The 21,918-nt window shown below is 45.6% G+C and overlaps 3 protein-coding genes across 5 annotated transcripts in view; 1 reads left to right on the top strand and 2 right to left on the bottom strand.

Annotated features, from left to right (window-relative positions):
- The first annotated feature begins 1,035 nt into the window (after positions 1-1,035).
- Positions 1,036-2,324, top strand: LOC1272984 (uncharacterized). Its single transcript, XM_311916.5, has 3 exons — positions 1,036-1,188; positions 1,262-1,914; positions 1,993-2,324. The coding sequence occupies exons 1-3, from the start codon at positions 1,036-1,038 to the stop codon at positions 2,240-2,242; spliced, it is 1,056 nt and encodes a 351-aa protein (XP_311916.4). The 3' UTR covers positions 2,243-2,324.
- On the bottom strand, positions 2,292-3,596 carry LOC1272985 (uncharacterized). Its single transcript, XM_311917.6, has 2 exons — positions 2,923-3,596; positions 2,292-2,848 (listed from the first exon to the last, which is right to left on the bottom strand). The coding sequence occupies exons 1-2, from the start codon at positions 3,142-3,144 to the stop codon at positions 2,369-2,371; spliced, it is 702 nt and encodes a 233-aa protein (XP_311917.5). The 5' UTR covers positions 3,145-3,596; the 3' UTR covers positions 2,292-2,368.
- Positions 3,597-5,202: 1,606 nt separating this feature from the next.
- LOC1272986 (acetylcholine receptor subunit alpha-like 1) overlaps positions 5,203-21,918 on the bottom strand; it is a 91,506-nt gene continuing 74,790 nt past the window's right edge. The window contains exons 9-10 of one of the 3 annotated variants that reach the window (XM_061646965.1): positions 21,634-21,893; positions 5,203-21,122 (exon numbers count right to left, since the gene is read on the bottom strand). In XM_061646965.1, coding sequence (XP_061502949.1) covers positions 20,919-21,122; positions 21,634-21,893 — 464 coding nt within the window. In that variant the 3' untranslated portion in view covers positions 5,203-20,918. Of the gene's footprint in view, positions 21,894-21,918 lie in introns of all 3 variants that reach the window. The other 2 variants (XM_061646964.1, XM_061646966.1) reach the window with 2 other exon arrangements.

Raw genomic sequence — 21,918 nt, 5'->3', positions numbered from 1 at the left:
GTGATCGTACGGCGCCTTGCACTTTTTTGCACTCGTTTGGTTTGTTGCACTTTACGTTTTTTGGCTACTATTATACATTCGCGATGTTTTCCGCTTTTACGAACCTTCCTCTGTTGGAGCGCTGGTTGTTTTTCTCTATCGGTCAGGAATACGTTCGTCAAGATCGGAAGCTAACCTCCGACTTGTATGTTCCTGCCGACTCTGGGTTTCAAGATCGGAAGTTAACCTCCGACTTGTACGTTGCGAGGTCTCTACAATTCCTCTCTGGAGCCACCATATATTTTCCGCACCGAGTCTGAACTCGTTGGGAAGCGCCAAGACAGGAGGATTTTACCGTCCGACTTGGCTTGGAACAGACAAACAACTTAGTCTTTGAGTTCTTGTGCTTGAAAGTCGATTTATTCATGCTTATTCCTGACTTATATACTAATTTTCTGCTGATCGATCGCGATCAGCAGTTTTTATTTGGTCGATATTGTTTACATTAGATTTGCTTACAATTGTTTTCGTTCGGTCGGTCAGTTCCCAGGCCGTGATGACCTAATTATGCGGCGCTGTCATCAACACAAAGCGATTGACTAGCAGTTAACAATTTGGACCTTCAGAGACGAAAAAGATCACCTGCATACGTGGCGTTTAAGTGATCAAAAAACGACAAGCATGATAGAGCAGGAATAGAAATTCTGCCTTTTGGTGACACGCTTCTAGCCTACTTTTCTGCCCCATTGACACAGGCGATCGAATGTAGAGCGACTGTTACAACGCATTAGCAACACAGTTTATGGAACGCAACCCGTCCGGCACCAGTTAACACTTGCCTGTGAATTAATCGTTCGGCGCACGATTAATCGCCCGCCAATGCAGACGCAGTACCGGGTGACTGGCACCAATGGCACGCGGTTTGAAAAGCACCATCTATTCGATGGTACAGGAATAGGTCAGTGTCACTCATCAGCTGGTCGCGTGTACAGTAAGATTGATGCGCTACAATTGAACACATCGAATGACGGCAGATTTGGCACACGGTCGGCAACAATGGAACTGAAAACAATTCTGCTTGCCCTATCGCTCGCCAGCGGGGTACTTTGCACTGCGCTCAATGAGTCCACCAGTTCCGCCGGCGGTGAATCCAAACCACTTTCAAGAAGGAAGCGATTTCTACTGTTTCCACCGGGTGCGAACATGCTGGTAAGCGTAACAAGCGTGTAATCCGTTCCGGGAAGAAGCTAATAAAAATGTGTAAATGGTTTCTGTCTTGCAGCTCACGTCCTCGTTTGGCAAGGGATTGGTATTTCGCGGACCGGCCGGGTACGTTTGCATCGGCGAGCTGGATATGTACTATCCGCTGCCCGACTACAAGTATCACGCGAGTGCGCTGAAGCTCGGCAAGATAGCGATGTATCCGCCGGAGCCGAAAAAACCAGCCCCACCACCACCACCGCCACCACCCGCACCAAAAGAACCCGATCATCACCACGATCACCATGACGGGGGTGAGCTGTCGCCGGCCGAGGTGGAACAGTATCTGAAAGATCACCCTGGCACTTGGGTTCCACCGGGCTGGGGCAAGGAGCGTGCCGATTGGAACGCGGAAAACCTCCAATACCGGTCGGAGTATTGGGCACCGGGCAGCCGTATCGGGGGGCAACAGCAGTACCAGTACCCTTCGAGCACACTTGATCGCTACTTGGGCGGCGGTGGATGGACCGAGCGGCCGTACGATCGCTACCGCCGATCAGTGCTCGAACAGGCACTGAACGAGGAGGAGGAGCGGGCGGAGGAAGAGCATGGCCGCCGCAAGTGGCTGAGCGGGGAGATGTTCAACATTAGCCAGCACAGTGATTGGGAACACTTCCATCACTATCGCGATCGGAGGGCACTGTTTAGCCATCTGGAGGAAACCTTGGGCTCGATGTGAGTGGATGGGAATCTTTTCAAAAGCTCTGCTGAACTCTCCTATTAATTATGCACTTTTTTCCCCCTCGTTTTTAGTACCGGTTTCCACATGAAGGAGTGCATTATGAGGAGCATCTGCGAGGCGAAGAACATGCTACCGCCGCCGGGCCGCTCGATGGCGATGGACATCTTCCGGGTGCTGTTTACCTTCCCGCTGAACGAAGCCCTCGCGGACGACTACAGCAACGCGCTGCGCGACGATAACGTGGACTGTCGGGCGCGGTACGCCAGCGGCTGCCCGATCAGTCTGCTCGATCTGGTACTGTTCGGAAAGTTTGAAACGTAACACGGACGCGCGTGCGATAGGTTTAATTTTAATAGAAATAAATACAAGCTTTTATTTGAGCTGAGCTTTCCCGGCATTCTGGCTTTATACACACACATACGCACACACGCGCTCCTGTCACGCAGATCACATGAACCCGTACGGGGTAGAATACTTCCCCAGCGCCAGCTCGAGCAACGAAAACTGGCAGCTACCGTACAGCGATTGGCACGGTGCCATATTGCGCCCCTTGCGGTGTGCCTCATCGTACAGCCGGTGGTCGGCGTGCTCGAACGAGAGCACCTTCTGCTTCGGGTAGCTGAACAGGGTGCGCAACATCTCCGCTATCATGTTCTGGCCCTTGCCACCGAAGTACTGCGAGCTTTCGCACAGCGCCCGCAGTATGCAGTCGCGCCCATCGTACCCCATGCTGTCCATGATCACCTCGAGCTTCTGGTAGAGATCGCGCCGGAAGCGCCGCTGCACCATCGGCTTCGGTTCGGTCATCTCCTTCTGGAAGCTGAGCGTCTGGTTCGGCAAATTGTACGCGATGCCCCAGTTAAGGGCCCAACTTACAAACTGATAGTTCGGGTTGCCGTACAAACCGATCGTCATGCAGACGGCCACCTGCAATGGAATGTGCCAGCGCGTGAGGGAGTTAACATTGGACTTTACACAGGGTTTACACAGCGTGTACGTACCGAAAAGCTGGAACCTTCCGGAAATACGATGAACCGTTTCCTTCTCGACAGGACCTTCCCGTGTTCCGTGTCCTTCCACACTGGGCCACCGGCTGACTGGGGTACTGGTTCGTTCGTTCGATCCATCTCGTCACCGGTCGTGTTGAAGCGGTCGGGTATAAGCAGTGACGCCTTACCGACGCTTACCATCGCAAAAATGCCCAACAAATGCACAACCTTCATCGTTCACGTCGCAAGTTCACTCTTGCAAAAGGCACCGCGCAAAATGGTATTCACAAGCAACAACCGTCCACCAAACGATGTTGTGGATTGTGGGTTCCGAGACGACAAATGGGCACCGTTTTACCATGCAAATATTATTACCCGTCTTCACACACACACGCACACACACACACACATACCCCGTGACTGTGGGAAGGCAGGGCACACTGTGTAGGATGATATAATTCACGACCGTAAATAGCGGGCCACGAACCGCGAGCGAACAACGACCAAGGTACTCTGGATCCTTGGCTTTCGTTGCTGGACCAAGACGACGCCAATGCACAGACACACACACACATACACGGGCCACGCACCCGGCCACTTAGTGGGCTGATGAAATATGCAACAAAGATGCCCCTTTGGTCCGTTCCCGATGCCCGTTCGGAGCCGTCTCGACCGAATGCCGCTGGAAGCGGCCGCCTCAACTCGGTCGTGCGGTAAACGGATAGGCTAATCTAAAACAATTTTCCCATTTTGCTTCCGCGCGTTCTTACTTGCCCTGCTTCTTGCGCACCGACGTACGGCTTCGTGACGGCCAACGCGAGACGTAACGCGTTCCGGGATGAGCCGGTAGGTGCTAATTGTGGTTTATTTGTACAACTTCGATTGTGGCTATGGGGCGGTGGCACGAACGGAACCGTCGACTGCCCCATTATGAAAAGTGACGGACGTGTGCTATTTTGTAACGGGTTCTGTATCGGGTAATGCTTGTGCTTTCTGGAGCAATTAACATGTCGCGTGTCCGTTCGCTGCCCAGAGACTGGGTCACTGACGTGGTCTTGGGGTGGAAAATCAACCAGCAAAACCCCGAATCACACGCGCCATTGCTCTGTGCTGACGGTTATTTTTTTCTCTGTCCCTTCCCTTTTTTCTGCTGGTGTTTAGTTCTGGTGGTGTTGGCAATTTCCTGAATCTATTACGCTTAATAGCATGCCATTTCGTCCAGCGGTTGGAAGGAGGATGGATAAAAAATTCAAAAGAAAAAACAAAAAATACACCACGCTTGTTGTAGACGCCCAGTGCGGTATAAATAAATGAAAAAAAAAAAAAAAAAAACAAAAACAGCAAGGGATGCGGAGGGAACAGGTTGAGCCAGTCGGTAATAACGCTAATTGGAATGATGGACATATTTCCGTTGATGAAGTCTAATTCAATTTCGGATTAAAACATGATGAAATGTAATAGTATTGATGGTGATGGTGAAACAACTGAACAATTATAAAGGTGTTGAGAAATTTAAGGTGGGGTAACAAAACGAAAATACAATAAACACAATTTGAGTGATTGTCATCCAATATGCTGAACAATTTGAAACTAAAGGTAAATAAAGGGAATGAAATAGAGATAGGAATGAAAGAATAAGGAAATTAAAGAGGAAAAGGAAGAAGAAATAAGATTGAATGAAGAAAAAGACAGAGAGAAACATGCTACAAGAATTAGAATTATAATAATAAAGAAATAGTACAAGGAAGAAGGAAACAGGAAGAAGGAGACAGGAAGAAGGAGAAAAAGAAAAAGTATCATGAATAAGATAGGATAGAAGAAAAAAATTGATCAGAAATAACAATATAAGATAAGAAGAAGAAGACGAAAGAGATGAAAAAAGAAAAAAAGAACGGACAAGAAAAGATAGAAAAAAGTGATAAGAAAGAAACATAAGAAAAAGTGAAAGAAATGAAAAAAGGTAAATCTAAGATAAGTATAAGAAAATGTACAACAAACAGAAAGACAGTTATTAGAAGATATGTATGCAAGATTATGAAGCATAAGTAAAGTTTGAGTTAGAAGAATTCAAGGTTGAAAAAAAGAAGTAGAAAAAACACACAAAAATACTAAATAAGCTAGACCGTGCTCCTTTCGGGGCAGTTTTCATTCAAGTTAGTCGATGCATTTTATTGCCCTACTGCGCAGAACAGTTACTTACCGCTTGGATGCATGCCTAAAATGCGTTCTTTTTCTTTTGCTTCAATGTTTAATCCTTTCTCAACACGCTAAACGCAGCACAGAACAGGTGGGTATATTTTTTTATAATTTATTAATAACGCGTAACATTTATTTATATATGTATATATTAATAAATTTCTATAATATACAATCTAATACCTTCTTATCATGTGGTTTTGCTTCGTTTCGTAAGACTGCCCTTTTGCCAGTAATTCCTTCGTACCCCACACCGCCGGTATTCGTACCCCGGCCCGGAACCGGTATTTTACATCGCTCACCACTCTATCCCACCTTTCTTCCGTCCACCTTCCAGTCAACCTCTGTAGCAATAGTTTTGACTTGTTGTTTTTCTTTTTCCTCTTCTCCTCTTCGTTTGTTTGCTTTAAACTGTTTGCTGTGCGTGTCCGTTGTTTTTATCAATGCTAAGTATAACTCGTTACCAAAAAAAAAAAAACAAAAACTGATCAGATTCCCTTGCGTCTTCTGTGAGCGATCGTGGTATTACACTGCGGAAGAGCGCGAGCCATACGTTCGTCCTTTCCTGTTCACCCCGTTGCTACGCGACGGAGGCGCAAGCACTCGCACACGCTCACGTGCTCACCAGATGGAGCATATATCCTTCGCACGGGTTGCTGTGGGTGATGATGGGTTGCGAGTGTGTACTGTACCTATTATCATCCTTCACCCTCTCTCTCCCCCCTCGCCGTGTTTGCTGCCCTTCTTGCCCACACTGCTCAACCGTGCCTTATTGCGCGCCCTTTCAGAGCGGCAGAGTAATTACTTCCGCCCATTTCGCCCAGGCGCTGTTGCTCTATCATTTATGTATTCACGTACTGTTTTGAATGTGTGTGTCTGTGTCTGTGTGAGTCGTTGTGTATGTGTGCAGGTGTGTAAGTGTGATTAACAACATTCGTTTCGATTGACATTGCCCTCAGACATTGCAGCTTCGTCAAGCTGAGCGGAAGATTAACGCGCATCATTGTGCCTCTGGTGCGATTCGGGCGATTCTGTTTTTTTTCTTCGTCCCTTTTCTCTTCTGCTTTGCTGTTCACTACACCTATCATTTCAGCTGTACCTACGACTCTCTCCCCCTTCCCTGGTAGACCTCCACACCCGCTCGTATCCTAATTCCACGGCAATGGTGTTTTCGTCACTCAGTGATTTCGTGATGCATCATCATCCGCTTGGGTTTGTTTTTTACACGTGACAGTAACATTAAGAATGAGTATTTTGATCACAACGTATTTTATTCCTCGCCCTGACCTCTCTCACCCACCTCCACCTTCGTATTACACCCACCGTGCAGTGCAGAAAGGGGCACGCTCCCGCGCGAGGGTGGAATCGTTACCGGTGCGCCGGCACAGGGGCACGGGCTCCGTGGTGCACTTATAACCTTATCAATTTGCAATATGTGAGATTATTTTGTTTTTTGGCTGTGTTTTGTTGGGTTCACGCGTGTCGCGCCGGACACTCTCCCTTTTTGCTGGAATTGGTTTGATTTCTGATTTCGCACGCACTGCCAACATATTCGCTATCATTGTTTGGTAGTGTTGTTTTGGGGGTTTTCTTCACGAGTTTAATTCCTTCCAGTTTCCTTCGTGTTTCGGCCAGCAACTGGGTAGAACGGGTACGCCATTATGCCCGCCTCGTGCTAGCCCTTAAACACTAAAATCAATTCACCAATGTTTGGGGAGAAATTTAAGGGAATAGCGTAGAATGCCGGCTTACGAACGGAGGTGTGGAACCGCCAGCCGTAACTATAAATTAGTAGCCACATCTCGCATTGAGTGTGTTGTTATGTTGTCTGTTTTGCTGCTGTTTTTACCTTAACTGCCTCAACCGTGTCCTTTTGACGCCGTGTCTTTTCTACTGCGTCGTTTCTTATTTTCGGCTCATTTTTAGTAAAAAGTATGCATGTGTCTGTGTGCTTGTTTACTTACAGCTTAATATTTATAATGTTAGGGGTTTTTTTTCTGCACCTATCAGCGCTGTTGTTGTTGTTAGTTAAGTTTTTTTTCTTTCACTATAAATAATTAACTTTCATCATCCTGTTCTGTACACATGTGTGCCACAGAGACGCACAGTTTATGAGTTGCTACAGTGCTACACGCCTGTGTGTGTGCGTAGCAACTGTATGTTTGAAAAGGTGTTCGGCGCACCTTTAATGTGGGCGCAACCTAGCAACCGATCGGCCGAACCCGGGACCGATCATCGTTAGCCACCGATCATCATCACATGGATCGTCGTACTATAAATAATGTTTATTTTTTGCTTACGTGTTTTGGTTTTACTCCTTCGCGTTCGTTTTGCGCTTTGCTTTTGGGAAACAATTATAAAAATTTATTTACGTGTTTGTTTTTCTTCTTCTTCTTCTTCGTCGTCGCCTTCCCCTCATGGTTTCGTTAAAAAATATATTTACATTACTCTCTATGTTCAAGAATCCAATGCGATGTTTCGTGTACCCGTGCGCACGTACCCGCGCCCGATCCGGCGAGCGACCCGGCTCGACCGGCACCGCCAATCCATCCGCACACACTCGCCCACACACACACAAACACACTTGCGTACGGTGGAGGCGCATTATGCTTCATGAACGGAAGGGCTGAAGCTTCCGGCGAGATTGAGCGGAGTGGGTGGTGGTGCACGCCGCCAGGGCCGGCTCACCTTCCCAGGGGCAGGGGACGCTCGGGACGAAGGTTCTGGTGCGAACCCCCGTGAACAGCATCGATTAAGATTCACAGCTCTGGTTTATGTTTTGTTTCCATTTTCAATTAATATCATTTGATCAATTTAATTGAAAAGTACGAAATGTTTTCACACAAATAAAATCATTACAATAGAACGAAAAGTTTTTTTTTTTTTGTTTTGGTTTCATTATCTTTAGATTGTTACCTTTACTAGCTTTGCCAGATACAGATGTATCTTTTGTTTGTGCGTGTGGGATTGGAGTTGGGGAGGGGGGGGGGGGGGGGGGGGTGAGTTTGGAAGGGAATGAAGCCTAATAGAAAATGGAAGCAGCATAGTGTAGATAATGGGTTATTGAAGTGGGGAGGAGATAGGGGGTAGAAAGAGAAAGAGTGAGAGAGAAAGAGAGAGAGAGAAGGAGAGAGAAAGACAAAGCGAGCGAAAGGGGGTAGAAGTTTGGGAAAGGGAACAAAAGGGGGGCTTGTGAGACAGGAAGGAGGTCAGGACAGTTTGAATGGATGGTGCACATGTTTTATTTTGTGGGATGCATGTTTCGCATGTACTCGCCCTGCTACATCCATCGCAGTTGGCGGTGATGCTGTTGTCATGAGTAATTTACAATTGGAATGAGTTAATGGACAAACATCGCTATGCGCGATGGGCATTGTTTTTGGCTTGTTTTGTTGTGTTTGTTAGTTGATTTTGGTTTAAATTTTATCATTATAACTACCGTTCGAGTATCGTTAAGGTTAGGTTTGTATTTGAGTTGTTTTGGGTTTTACTTCCCTTACGTTTTGCATTCTGTTTTCGTTATAAGGATGTGTTTGTGTGTGTGTTTTGGATGTTCTCGAGAAAGTGTGTGTGTATGTTTATGGCAGACATTATGCACATTTTTGCTTAGTGTGTTGTTGTTAACGTTATACGTTAGCTTTCTCGCTTACTGTTCTTATGTTTGCGTCTTAGGAAGTTTAATTTGGCGTGAGTGTGTCACGTGTGTTAGTGGATTGAGCTTCTTTTTTTTTTGGTTGTTGTTGCTCCTGCTAATGTTTATCCGATATAGAGCCGCTCACGATGCTTTTCGCCCCCTGCTTTCTGACTAGCGTTGCATATTTTTTGGTAGTTTCACTTAGTTTTTATGCTTTTTTCTTACAAAACCATTACACGGTACGTATAAAAAATGTGTCTTGCAATAGTTAGACGATCTCATCACACGCACATACACACACACACACTCATACACATATTCGCAAACGTGTGCTTTCTGCACCCGTGCCCCGTGTTTCGCGCAACGCTTCTGGATGAGCGTCGATGTATTATTGGCATGGCAACCAAAAATGGTGACACAAAATTAAACTTCTCATTAATTCGTCTCCTCCTCGAAGTGGCTCGAAGAACAGTGTGCCTGTTTGTATTCCGTACAAAAAAAAAACAGTAGCAGTGGTAGTAATAGGAGTAATATTAGTTATAGTAATAGTAGTAGTAGTAGTGCATTGCACTCTGGCTGCAATAGTGAAATGTAACCGTAGGTGCAACCGCTTCCTTGCACCATCTTATCTGCTGCTCAGGCAATACATCGCTTCTCTTTCAAAATGCATAAACTTTCACCACCATTTTCATCCATCGCTTCTTCTACAATTTGTACAACGTTTCGTTTGCGCGTTAGCTACGTATGTTTGCATGGTTGAAATGAGTATGTGTGTGTTAGCGTGCGCGTTGCTCCAACTGGAAGATTCAAAGCTGGCCATGATGCTGATGCTGTTGATGCTTGAGTGGAGTTTCCACTGTTGGCGGACAGGCCTGTTCGCGATGGTGGTGCAAGCAGAACCTAAAATAGCAAACAGGTGTCGAAACGAGTGTTTGTGGTGTGTGCGTGTGTATGTGTGTGTTTGTCTGCATTTTTGATAGAAATTGTACTTCCGGTTGCTGCGGTTTTTGTTTGCATTCTGGCCGCACGCTGGTTCCAAGGGGCTTCCGGGGTCGGTAGCTCCGGGCGTTTACTTGCTAAGCGATTGTCTCAATCAACAGGCGGGCCACGAAAGTGTAGAGTGCTGTGCGCGTGTGTGTGCGTGTGTGTGTTCGATGCATTTTACGGTGCAACACAACCGTGCTGCAAAGCGGCTGCCCGGCAAGGATGAACATTCTTTTCCCAGAAGCAAGGCGTCAAAGTAAGAAATTTCCGCACTAATGATGATTATTTGTCGTGAGTTGATTGTTGATGCAGTAGATGGTTGGGTTCGCTTTTAGCTCCTTTCCTTCTTTCCCTTCTTTCCCTTTTTTTTGGTGGATAGTTTGCCGGTGGAAAAAAGGAAGGGTTTTGTGCTCCCCGGTCCCCGAAATAGGAGCGCACCGTACCGAGCACTGTACATGTATGGGGTTAAACGATGTTTTAGTATATACAAAACTACCAATTTTTGTTTGGCAATCATATTATTATGCTGCTTATTTACACACAAACACACACATACACAGAGGGCGATACAGTTGCTGTACTGTACTGTTGTAGATCATTCGTCTGACGATCGTTCTCCTGCCGTTCTGATGCTTGTTTTACTTATATTTTGCTTCGCCCTGTCTTAACGAATGGGCGTTTCTTGGCTTCCCTATCGTACTAGATGAAACAACCTTCGAATTTCAGATTTATTATTTGCTTTTGCTTCATTAATTCGTCGTACACACACACACACACACACACACACACACACTTGCGAACTACAGTTTCCTCTGTGTGCGGAAGGCGGAATCAAGTCCCAATGTTGGGACAGAGAGGAGCGAAGATGTTGCTTTGGCCTGTTTTTTCTTTTCTATTTGGAATTCGGAACAATGAAGCGGAATGGAAGAGTGTTTTATTCTTGTGTAAGTGAAGGCCCTCTTCACACACAAATGCACAAGTGCAAGCAAACGGGGAAGCGGCAACTTCAGTTGGCTAACAGATTGACCAACTGCATACACACAAGTCAATGCATTTCAGCAATGGTTGTTTACCTTACTTTTTGGGCTCTCTTGGGGCGCATTGTGCTGCTTCAAAATCGTCCAATAATCCAATTACAACTCTTGCTAGGAGCGAAACTTTTTCCCGACGTGCTGCAAACGTAACGGTCCTTTCATTGCGCATTTCCCGCACCACCATATCATGCATCTTTTGTGTCGAAACGACGAGCACCATCGCCCCTCCGCAGACCCTTTGCAACCCAAAACAAGCGCAAAGACGAAACTCGTGGTCTAGGTGGAGCAGACCCCTAGGCCAAAACGCGGAAAACCTTTCTTCCCGCTTAATTAACCTCAATTTTGACACGGTACACCGAGCCGGACCCGTTTCCTAACCGGTTCGACCGGTCCCTTCGAACGAATACCGGTCTCCTATTGAATTTGACAAAAGTGGCTGCTTTTTCTTCACTTTTTTCCCCCAGTTTGCCTAGCAAAACGGACGGGACCTCCGCCCTGGTTTGGATTGGTTGGTTTTTGGGGTGGTTTGTTGGATTGTTTGAGCATAAAATTGTGCTTTTCGTACCCGCCGTACCCTTCCCTTCTCGGTCGCAGGTCAATGCGGAACCGGTCAATGGTCTGTTCGTGTTCAAATGGAGCGAAAAAGTGCGGAAACGAGAGTCGGAAGTGGTTGCCTGGACCTCGTGTTTTTTTGTGTCTTGTATGCGCCACACTCCAAAATGCGCCCTAGAGCAACAAATTGGATTGGCAAAGATTGAAGTGTCCAGTAAGAAAATAAATAGTACAGAATCCGGATCCGGTAGGTACCGCCGAACCGCCAGTGGTCAGTAAAAAGGGAGGGTGGAAGAAAACGGGGCCAAACATGGGCGGAGAAGAGCGTCAGTTAATGGCACTGGACGAACAGTAGAGATAAAAATCGCACAACTATCTCCTCTGAGCAGAGTTTGGACAATCACGCGTGCACAGTGCATGCTTCCCTATTTCTGTTTTTCTAGGGCATCCCCGCTTGTGTTGCTTGTGTGCCAGCAATTTTTGTGCTGCGTTTCACTAAGCAGTGTATGCCACACAGTGATGATAGTCGGGTTAGCCTCCGAAGCCTCGATGTCTGTTGTCCGTTTAATGGCACCCGTCAACATTTCCGTCCGAAAAGTGACAAGCATCGGTGAAAAAAACAACAGCAAAAATGGCAGGGACAATCGACCAGCAGCAGCTCTAAGTGCACCGACCACTCACGTCCAGTCCATTTCGCGAACGAAATGGACGGGGAAGCCGTATTGAGCCATCGAGTGGCACTGGTATCATTTATTCTGGTGATTGAATTTGGCTCCATTTCGTCGGAATCCATCGACACGAATGTGCATGTGCTGTGCATGTTCGGGCATGGGAAGCAGCAGCCCTAGCAACGGGCCCGTTTGGAAGAGCCTGCTGTTGCTCCGTGCTGCTTGCATCGCACGCCGTCGAACGAAAGAAGCACGAGCATTTCTTACCGCTGCACCCATTGCACCAACCGCAAGGGCAAATTCGTGCCGGAGTTCGTTATGTCAGTAAACATCATTGCCCAACACAGAACCCGCCGGGGGCCACCCGGAGGGGGGAAATGTTGCGATGTTGTGTAGATGTGGGTGTGTACAATCCGGTCGGCCCTCAACGGTACCGAATGGCCGTGACAGCTCGAGGAAAACCCGTGGCACATTTGCTGTAAAACCAACGGCAACGAACAAGCAAACCAAAACCCAAGGCATGTTGAAACGGTGTGTGAGATTTGTTTTGAGTACTTTTTTTTGCAGTTTACTCTTTCTATCTCTCTCTCTCTCTCTCTCTCTCTCTCTGTGCCACTCTCTTTTAAAGGAGCTGCTCCCTTTCAACAAACCGGCAACAACTCGATGAGGTTGTGGTGGTTGATGATTTGAGCGATCGACCGAATTCGTCGGCGTGGAACGGTGATGTGTTGAATTCAAACTGCCAGCCAAGCATAATCGTACAAAGAAGCTGAAAGCGAGAAATGTAATGGCTTACTCCGGGTCGGTTCGGGATTGGGCTGCACTTGCACTTGTTTGGCATGTCACGTTTTACGCTCGCAGAAGGAAAAGCAATAAATTCGGTGGAAAATACTTCCGGCCCTGCTGGCTGCTGCTGCTGCTGTGTCCGCTGTGTTTGCGTGTGGTTACGATTGAGTAAAAACGGGGCGGATGGCTGAACCTAGGGAGGGAACGAATCAGTCAACCGACAACCGGCTGTGTGAAAGGGGCCCTTTTGTGTGTATGTGTTGGATGTTTTTTCGCTTTTTTTTTATTACCTATTTGTCATGATTTTGACGAATCAGAATTATTGCCATTATTAAAGCATAGGTTGAGATTGAGTTACAGCTGGAAAGACATATTTGGCGAAATTTCATGCATACATTTACAAGCAAATAGTAGTTACAAAATCCATACAAAAATGATGCAAAATTCCTTTTGCAAAAAAAAGGACACCCTCACCGGACATGTCCGAACACGATCCATATCCGTGGCAGGATAATCGGTTTGCATCCTGTAAGCCGTACCGGACGCCGTACCTTAATCCTTCACGCGAAAATGTCGACCGCGGCCACAGATGACCCGGCTAGGCGTCAGGGCGCGGCTTACACGCGTAGAATTCACCTAGCCAAATGGGAACGGAAAGCAACTATCAGCCGTACAATGCGATAAACGAACGCGGGTAAAGAAAAACAACTTTTTATCCCGGAAGCATCTTTCCCGAGGCGGGTTTTTCTTTCGACGGGAAAGGAAGCGAAAGCCACTGGCTCCGGCTGAACGGAGTATCCGGGTGTTCAGGGTGTGTCGGAAATTAAAATCAACGACGATTCGCTTCATTTTCCAATTTCCCTGTTCGGGACAGCCTCCCGTCTGCTGCGAGGTACGCGTGCGTCATCGATCGAGGTGGATCAGCAAAGTTCAGTTTTGTGTGTTTGTGTGTGTGTGTGTCGAAACAAAATCGTTTTCGGTTGATCGAATTTCATTCATTTAAATATTCCAATTGTTTCAGTTTCACATAATAAGAAGTTCGTTCCTTCGCGACCACCGCGAAGTTGGTTCGTGCTTCTTTTATCGACAAAAAAACACGTTGCCCGTAATCGATTTTCCCCACCGACCGGATTAATTGGAACAAAATCGAATCTCGTCCGCCCAGAAAACAGATGGCCTTTTGTTCGGTGTGTAATTGTTCTGGTGGCAAATGAAATTTTCCATTTTTGGGAATGCAAAAAACAAAAAACATGAAACGGAATTATGGATTTCCGTTTCCCGCTCGACTCAAATTTTGAAGCAAAGCATTATATGGTGCGATAATTATACCCTTTTTCCCGCCAGCCAAGAGAGTGCTTTTACAACTTATCAACGCTTCCAATGCTCGTATCAGGGGCGACAAAACAACACTACGAGCAGTTGATTTTCAAACGGCTTCGCCTACTATGATTGCAACACCATCATTTGCATGCACTTGTGTGGCAAGAGGGCCCTTATGCTTTAATGTGTTGATAAAGTGTTTTCCGTCCCTACTTTTTGTGGCTCGATCACCGGCTGCTGCTGCTTTACCGTTTGATGCAGTTCTTAGAAGGCTATGCTTTTTTTCTGCCTCACTCTCTCACTCTCTATCACTCTCTCGCTCTTTCGTTCTCTCTCTCTCTCTGTTATCCTTTCATTACATCTACCTGTAGGCTAGTTATGCTTTTAAGCTGGTGAGCTTTTTGTTTGCCTTTGCTCGTTTTACACACGCTTGGACTTCGATTTCACTTTAAGGTGCTTCGCCGCCATTTTCTTATTTATCCGCCTCCCACACCACAACGCCATAACATTTTAAAACACACCTTTCTTCGTGTTTCACTCGTTCCTTCCCATCTACTCGGATAATAGCCAAAATGCACTGACATGTGACTGGAAGACACTCGATTTGAAATCAGGGTCATGCCATAATGTTCAAAAGGTTACGTTTCGCTTATGCAACTACAATGTCGGAGATCACGATCAGGGATTATCATTGTAGAGTTTGTCTATATGAGTGTGTGTGTGTGTTTTTTTTTCCATGAATATTTCGAATAGTTTTCTTATTTTGCTTGGAGACATTTCCAAGGCGACATTTTTAATGGGCAGGGGCGCATACAGTGGTGACGTGGAAGGGAAGTGAATTACACACATATCTCCTGTGTTTACCTTTACCTTAGCACACAATTGTAGAAGGGTTGTAATCAAAATGGTTGTGTCTGTGTGTCTGTGATAAAACATAATATGCTTTTGGTTTTGTTCGAGGCATTCTTGTCACATTGAGTGAAGTCTTGTTTTTTGTAGATTTGGATAGACGCTAAATAACTGGACGAACTTTTTACTGCAAAATATTCGATCAATTAATGATGCTACCAAACCGATTGTCATGAATAAGCTACTGAACAAAGCTATCAACATTACATTCCTTAATTACCATAATAAAGGTTGTTACTATCTCTATCTATCTCTATCTATCTCTCTCTTTCTCTCTCTTTTTATCTCTCTCTCTCTCTTACTTTTCCTCTTTATATCTTCTCTCTATCTCTCTTTACTGTTACAGAGATAAAACAAAAACCTAACGAAGTATGTGTAACAACAAACAACGTGATTTACTGGGTATCAGTTCCCTTTAGTTACAAACCCACCCCATTAGTAACTAAATCATTTAAAACGAGTTTCATACATTGTCAACAAACAAAAGTATAGCTTATCTCCCGTCCCATTATCGCCTACTCGCTCGATATGAATGTTTGCAACAATGATGGATACTGAAAAGATCGGGTTTCACGCCTGTGTAAAGTAAGTTCACTTAAGCTCCTCCAACATGTCAAAGATGAAAAAGGACAGTCTATCAACCCCCCCCCTCCCATGCCAACCCATCCACCAGATTTGCTATCATCACCACCAGCACCCGCGATGATAGCAAATCAAGTGAGCGATTGATAGAAAATTAGTTAATATTATCTCAACAACGTCTTTGCTTTGTTTAATGTTGTTTTCTGTTGTTTTGTATTTTGGTTGTTGTGGCTGTTTTGTTGCAGCTGCTGCTACTAAATTCTATCTATTGGCCTAGGAATGGCCACATCTTTTCCTTCATTCTGCCCCCCTCCCCTTCTCCCTCACTCTCTTATGCACATGCGTGCTAGTGTGGTTTGTTTGTAATGTAATCGCTAGTTTAAATGTTTTACTTTTACTTTATTATACATGTTAACTTTGAGCACATTTTAATGTATCCGTTTTGTTATGTTTTCCTCTACCTCCCGCTCCCTCGATTGGATTCCCTCCGTCGTTCACCAGAGGGTGTTCATCCCATGGTGCTGAACGAGTGTTGTTCGGTGTTGTGGTTGTGCGATTGTGTTTAGTTTTGTTTGTCTTACCTTTTGTTTGTGTGTGTGTTGTTTAATTTTGTGCTGCCTTATGTCATTCTTTCTTTCACATTCGACAGTTTTTGTTAGGTAATAGGAATAGTGAGTTTTGAGTGTGTGCGTGTGTGGTTTCCTCCCTTTCGTCTTTCCCTGTTCGTCGGCTTGTTTTCCGTGTTTAGAGCAATTGTTCATTTAATAGCATTGGCAACTACAAACAGTCTGGCATTGTTTTTTTTTTGAAAAAGGTAAAGTGTGTTTTTTGTTTCATTTTCGTTTGTTTTTTTTTGTTACATTCTGTCTCTAGTACGCGGTTTGGTTTACTCATGGTATTATTTTAGGCACCGGCCCCTTTGTTGTTTATGGGCGGGATTATTTCTTTTTAAATTTCATTATAATATGAAGAAAATGTTATGAGTTGTTGTTGTGCTGCGTGCTAGCATGCACGCAGAGATTGTATTTGTTCAGTTTAGTAGCTAGAGTTTTTGGATAAAAATAAATAAATTAAAAAAATGCTAGTTTGACAAAATTACAAATTTCACATTCAACAAATTCAAATTTTAAAAATAAAGCTCAATCGTTCAAAAAAATAAAAAAAGGACAGTAAAACGTATTCTATGAACGTTCTGCATTGACAAACATCCAAAAAGGTAAAATCTATAATTAAAACTAACCAAAAAAGGGTTGTCGTACGACATTCGTTTCAACGAAAAAGCAATGAAACAAGTTGAAATGTTCTACCAATCCAATCCATTTGCTGCACAAATTGTACCCATTTCTTTTCCTCTAATTTGCTGTTGTTTGATTTGCTAACGCGCTCGGACAGTATGAAACGTTTGAGCCGTGTACATCATAAATATTGTACCTTGCTTGCATTTTATCAATGGTTCGATGCAGATTTTGTAGTAGCTATGGACTAACTTGCTTATCATTCTGTTAACTATGAAAAGTGTTTTCTTTTTTTTTATTATGTTTTGTTGTTCTCGTTTTAGTTGTTGTTGTTGTTGTTGTTGCTGCTGTTTATCTGTATGTCTTGTTGAGCCCACCTTCAGCACTGTACGATGAGGGGGGTTTTTGTTTTGTTTTGGTTTCGTTTTGTATTTGGTTGATTAAAAAGTTGATTTTCGAACCGTCCACAGGTCGTTCAATTCGGTGTGGCCATCCGGCATGGAGTAGTCCCATTGGCACTGGCCTCCTCTCTCTCTCTCCCTCTCTTTCTGCTGCTCCCTCTCGGTCGAGCAGCTGTAGCTTCGATGTGTTTGTCGTGGGGGGCGGGAAAGGGAAGCGGCATGAGGTGTGACCAGCGTGACTGTGAACGTGAACCGTGCGCTCTACTGCCTCCCCTCCCATCTTCTATACTGGCGAATTATTACAATACCGTCAGCATGCTTACGGCTATCATTTGACTAAAACTATTGGTTTTTTGTGTTTTGTATGTTTTGTTTGTTAATGTGACCCACCGCCTTGAGATCGTGATGCGCCAGCTGCACAACCCGGTACGCCAGGTGGCGCGGCGCACCCGTGCTCCGATCTGCGGGCTAGTGGGTGTGTGTGTGTGTGTTTTTTTTTTATTAATTTACGTGTTTCACCAACCTTTTTGATGAGTCCTTTTCACCCGCGCACAACGCACCATAATCGACTCGTGTGCGACTGATACAAATTCTAACTACAGATACATTTATAGCATTACTTGTTGTTTTATGTTTGTTTGTTTTGTTTTTTTTTTTGTACGAAAATCTTTATAACTTACGTACACGCTTCACACACGCTTTGCAGTGTTATGTGTTAGTTCCTGTAATATACAACGCGTTTTAATTTATTTTCTGTATTTGTAGGTGTGAGTGTGTGTGTGTGTGTTTGTGTGCAGCACTAGTAACAAAAGTACCCACCACCTTACCCCAACCTTACTCAATTATCGCATCAATTCCCTTTGTTTTTTTTTTGTTTAGTTTTGTTACTGTCACGATGAATATAAAATACATACACACTCGTCCTATAGCGAATACTTTTAAGTACATTAATCGACTTAGCTAGGTTTTTGGCTTAGTAAAAAATGTGTGTGTGTGTGTTTGAGTGTTTTTTTTTGTTATCTAACAGTATTTGTAGGATGTAATAACTTCTGTTTTCTCTTTCATCTCTCTGTGGAATGATGTTTGCTTACTTACTTGCCTTTGCGCCCGTGAACTTGCTATGATTGTGAACTATTAAGTTAGCTTTCGTCTAAAACGCATTTACTCTTCTTCTTCTTGCCCACTGCCGCTTTCCACCGTGTGTGGTGGTGTGTAGTAGTTTTGATTATTTCACTCAATTAGTTAGAAATGGCTCTACCCCAGCACTCCCCAGCAATATCCTAGTTGCGAGTTGGAGATGGAGACGGGCTTTTACGGCGTTTGTGTTTGCCGGTTGCTGTATAAAACGCTACCATGTTTTTGTTTTGTTTTGTTATTCGTGGTTTCGGTTGTTTGTTTTTTTTTTTGTTGTTGCGTGACACTGAATTGCTTATTATTTTTTACATTAAACGCGTTCGCACCGCGTTTTTGTTTCCTGCTGATGTTCTAGAGCGGGACCAACACCTGCTGCGGATCGTATTCGCAGCGGGTTTGTACATTATGCCTTTTGGGGTCCCCCCTTTAATCCTGCACTGTCACGCGACACGCGTCGGATCGGCTCCCTAGTGCTTCGCTTTTTATATAATCGGGAATTTTGGTAGAATTTCCTGTAGTTAAGACACTTCATTATCAGACCAATTCATGCTGATTGTATTCATTTGTTTTTTAAACATATTATTCCCTAACGCCGCACGTACGACGACACCCATGTGCGCCATCATGCGTTACCGCGCACGCCACTAACGGACGCTTCTGGTTGTAGTGTGTAGCTTTTTACAAGAATTGGGAAGGGGGAATGGTGAGGGTGGGGGGGTGGGGAAGGGAAGGAGAGGGGTGGTGAGAGGGAAACATTTCGCTCCTCTTCTTTGAAACATTTACAACAGTCGAGTTAAAATCACTATCTTTTAACGTAAGTAATGTACTCCCTTCCTACTGGCGTAATACGTTGCGTTAGTGCAACGCAAAGCGCCTGCGGCTTGTAACGCTGCAAGTTCTTACATCGAATGAATTTAACTTTAATGTATCGAAAGGGCGAAAAAAACAAACAAACAATCAAACCCTGCACACAAACAAACCGTTCCGCCTGGCAACAGGTGCACAACACTGGTGCTAATAAATTTAATTTGCGCTAATAAAACCGTATAAAACACGTTGCCGCGCGCATGCCGGCTGCGTTGCGTACACTTTGCTAACGTTAAGCTACTGTCGTGCGCCGGTGGCCCTGGTGGTGCATGGCATTTATCAACCAAAACCCTACTTTAAATGCATGCTGATGTGTCTGCCTGTCTCTGTGTGTGTGTATGTGTGGGTGTAACTGGCTTACCAATAAAGCATAAATCCAACGAACTGCGACCACTAGCGCACTGCACAAAGAGTTTGTATCCATTGCGAAACCAACTCAGTAACGGTGGGTAAAATTGAAAAAGTACTGCTCGAAAACGGTAACCTCCGCACTACAATTTGGCGCATACCGTGGCCAAACAAAATGCAAACAATTACCGCTACGCAACGGTTTGCTAAGCTGCCGTCGTCTTCGATTTGATCGCACTGCGATCGCTATGCACAAGGCAGGGTGCCGATAGCGGTAGTAGTAGTAATGAAGAGTGCGCCCGCTGAACGCGACCGTTAATTAATCTTCACCCGGAGGTCCTTGCACCTATCTCAGCGCTGCCACGCAGCCATTGTTGCGGTTTTTCGTTTACGATTCTGTGCCGTGAAGTGTTTTGCTGGTTTCCTGGCTACCGAATGGGAGTGTTTTGCCGCAACGCGAGGGAGCTAATATGGTGGCAATGTTTGGGTGGTGCCCTAAATCGAACCGGCCAACGACGTGTTTTGCTACAATTTCTTCTCCTAAGCCTTGCCTGTGTGTGTGTGTGTGTGTGTGTGTGGGATGGACAGTAGTGTCTGTCCACTTCCCAGCCTACCTTCACGTACCGGGGCCCTACCGCCTGAGCTATCGTTTACATTAACCTTAATTTGATTGTTATTGACACGTTGCATGTTTTACCTACACGCCGCGGATGGTTGTTGATGGGAGGGATGGAAGATGAAGGAAACAATACCAGGGTAGGAAGGAACACATAACGCGCATAATCATGATGATAGGAACGTGTGTGTGTGTAGTTCGCTTTCCGTTTCCGCTTACATCTGGGGAGGTGTAAGCATTGCGAGGCGCTGAAGAGCCTTTTGCATGAGCCGTGCCTTTGCAGCGTGGCTTGCTGATGAAGTGTGCGCGCTACTCGCTGTAGTGTGTAATGGTTGCCATGGGTGGCGCACTGAGTGTCTGGCTGACTGAGATGAATGAATCGAACACATCGTAAGAAAGAACGAACGGGAGACATAGAGCAGTAGTAGTAGTAGTAGTAGTGGTAGTGATAGTAGTAGTAGTTGTAGTAGTAGTATTAGTAGTGGTAGTGCTGCAATAGAGTGAGCCACATGTCCCATGTTCGTTGTTTGCTGCCTGTGTTCAATGTGTTCAATTTGCTATTGTTCGATCGTGTGTGTGTGTGTGTGGGTGCGCGTGTCAATGTGCATGGGCTGATGCGGTTGTGTTGATGATCATGATTGCACGCCGACTTGATTGGCGTTTAGTGGTCATCCTCGTTGACCAGGGTTCGCATCCAGTTCAGAAGATACTTCCAAACGGCGGATGCGAACCCGGGCGGATGCTATACATTCTCGCTGCCCATTTTGAGCAGCTCCATCTTCTTCTTGGCGATCTTCGAGTACATCGCGTCGATCGGTTGCGTGTTGTCGTACAGGCTGGGCGCCTGCAGAATGATTAGGCAGGTGCCCAGCACGCACGCTATCGTAAATATCCACAGAAACAGACGATCCAGCACGAGCGCCACATACTTCCAGTCTTCCTCTATCTGCCGGTTTCGGGGAAGGGAGTGAGGTGCAAATCATAGATCCAATTCAAAACAATATCGAAAAAAAGACACATATTTGGGTTTTAAAATGATTTCATAATAGCAGCTCGAGGTTCAGCTGGCTGGTTCGGTCTGCAATGAGTTACCCGTTTCGCAGTTCCGCCGCCGCCGTCGCCGCCGGCGGCTCTCGTTTGGGGGGCAGAGGTTCTTCCCAGCAAATAATCGGATGCCGTGATCATATCACTGGCTGCCGGGGAACCCCGGCCCCTGACACTGTGGGACTGTGCTTTGCAAACTGTGTTTGTGTGTGCGTGTGTTGCAGTGGGCTAGCGTTTTTTTTTGCGGCAACAATAAATGCCAGCCCCGTACAGGTAACTCATTGCGGACCGAGGCGTCAGTTTAGCTATAGTTATTTGTTTTTTTTTGACTTCGAAATTTCCTTTAGAGAAAGAAATTCTGTTAGAAGAGAGATATAGAAAAAAGAATTGCCATCGCTTGCTGGTTTACTTACACTTTCGAACTTGTCCTTGTTCCGCACGTGCTGGGCGACAAACCGCGACGCTTCGATCGTTTTCTCCATCTCGCGCAGCAGCGGCTTCTCGAAGGTGGGGCTGAGATCGCCACAGCACGTCGGGCTCATGTCCCCGTTGCCGGTCGGACTGAACAGATCGTCGTCCCCGCCCGGCAGTGGCAGTGCAGGTAGCGGCGGCTCGCCAAAGCACGGCCCGACACCACCGGAGGCGGCCACATCGAACCGTGAGGGGGGCAGTGCTGTTGTGCAATTTCGAGAACGAAA

Source organism: Anopheles gambiae, chromosome 2 (assembly GCF_943734735.2).
Source record: "Anopheles gambiae chromosome 2, idAnoGambNW_F1_1, whole genome shotgun sequence".
NCBI classification, from domain to species: domain Eukaryota; kingdom Metazoa; phylum Arthropoda; class Insecta; order Diptera; family Culicidae; genus Anopheles; species Anopheles gambiae.
This window is presented reverse-complemented; position numbering and strand designations above follow the sequence as displayed.

Bases quoted from the DNA above. Each gene is read 5' to 3' on its own strand.
- LOC1272984 (XM_311916.5), top strand. From the start codon at position 1,036: ATGGAACTGAAAACAATTCTGCTTGCCCTATCGCTCGCCAGCGGGGTA. The intron at 1,189-1,261 runs GTAAGCGTAACA...TCTGTCTTGCAG, and splicing joins CACCGGGTGCGAACATGCTG to CTCACGTCCTCGTTTGGCAA. The intron at 1,915-1,992 runs GTGAGTGGATGG...CCTCGTTTTTAG, and splicing joins GAGGAAACCTTGGGCTCGAT to TACCGGTTTCCACATGAAGG.
- LOC1272985 (XM_311917.6), bottom strand. From the start codon at position 3,144: ATGAAGGTTGTGCATTTGTTGGGCATTTTTGCGATGGTAAGCGTCGGT. The intron at 2,849-2,922 runs GTACGTACACGC...ATTCCATTGCAG, and splicing joins CGGAAGGTTCCAGCTTTTCG to GTGGCCGTCTGCATGACGAT.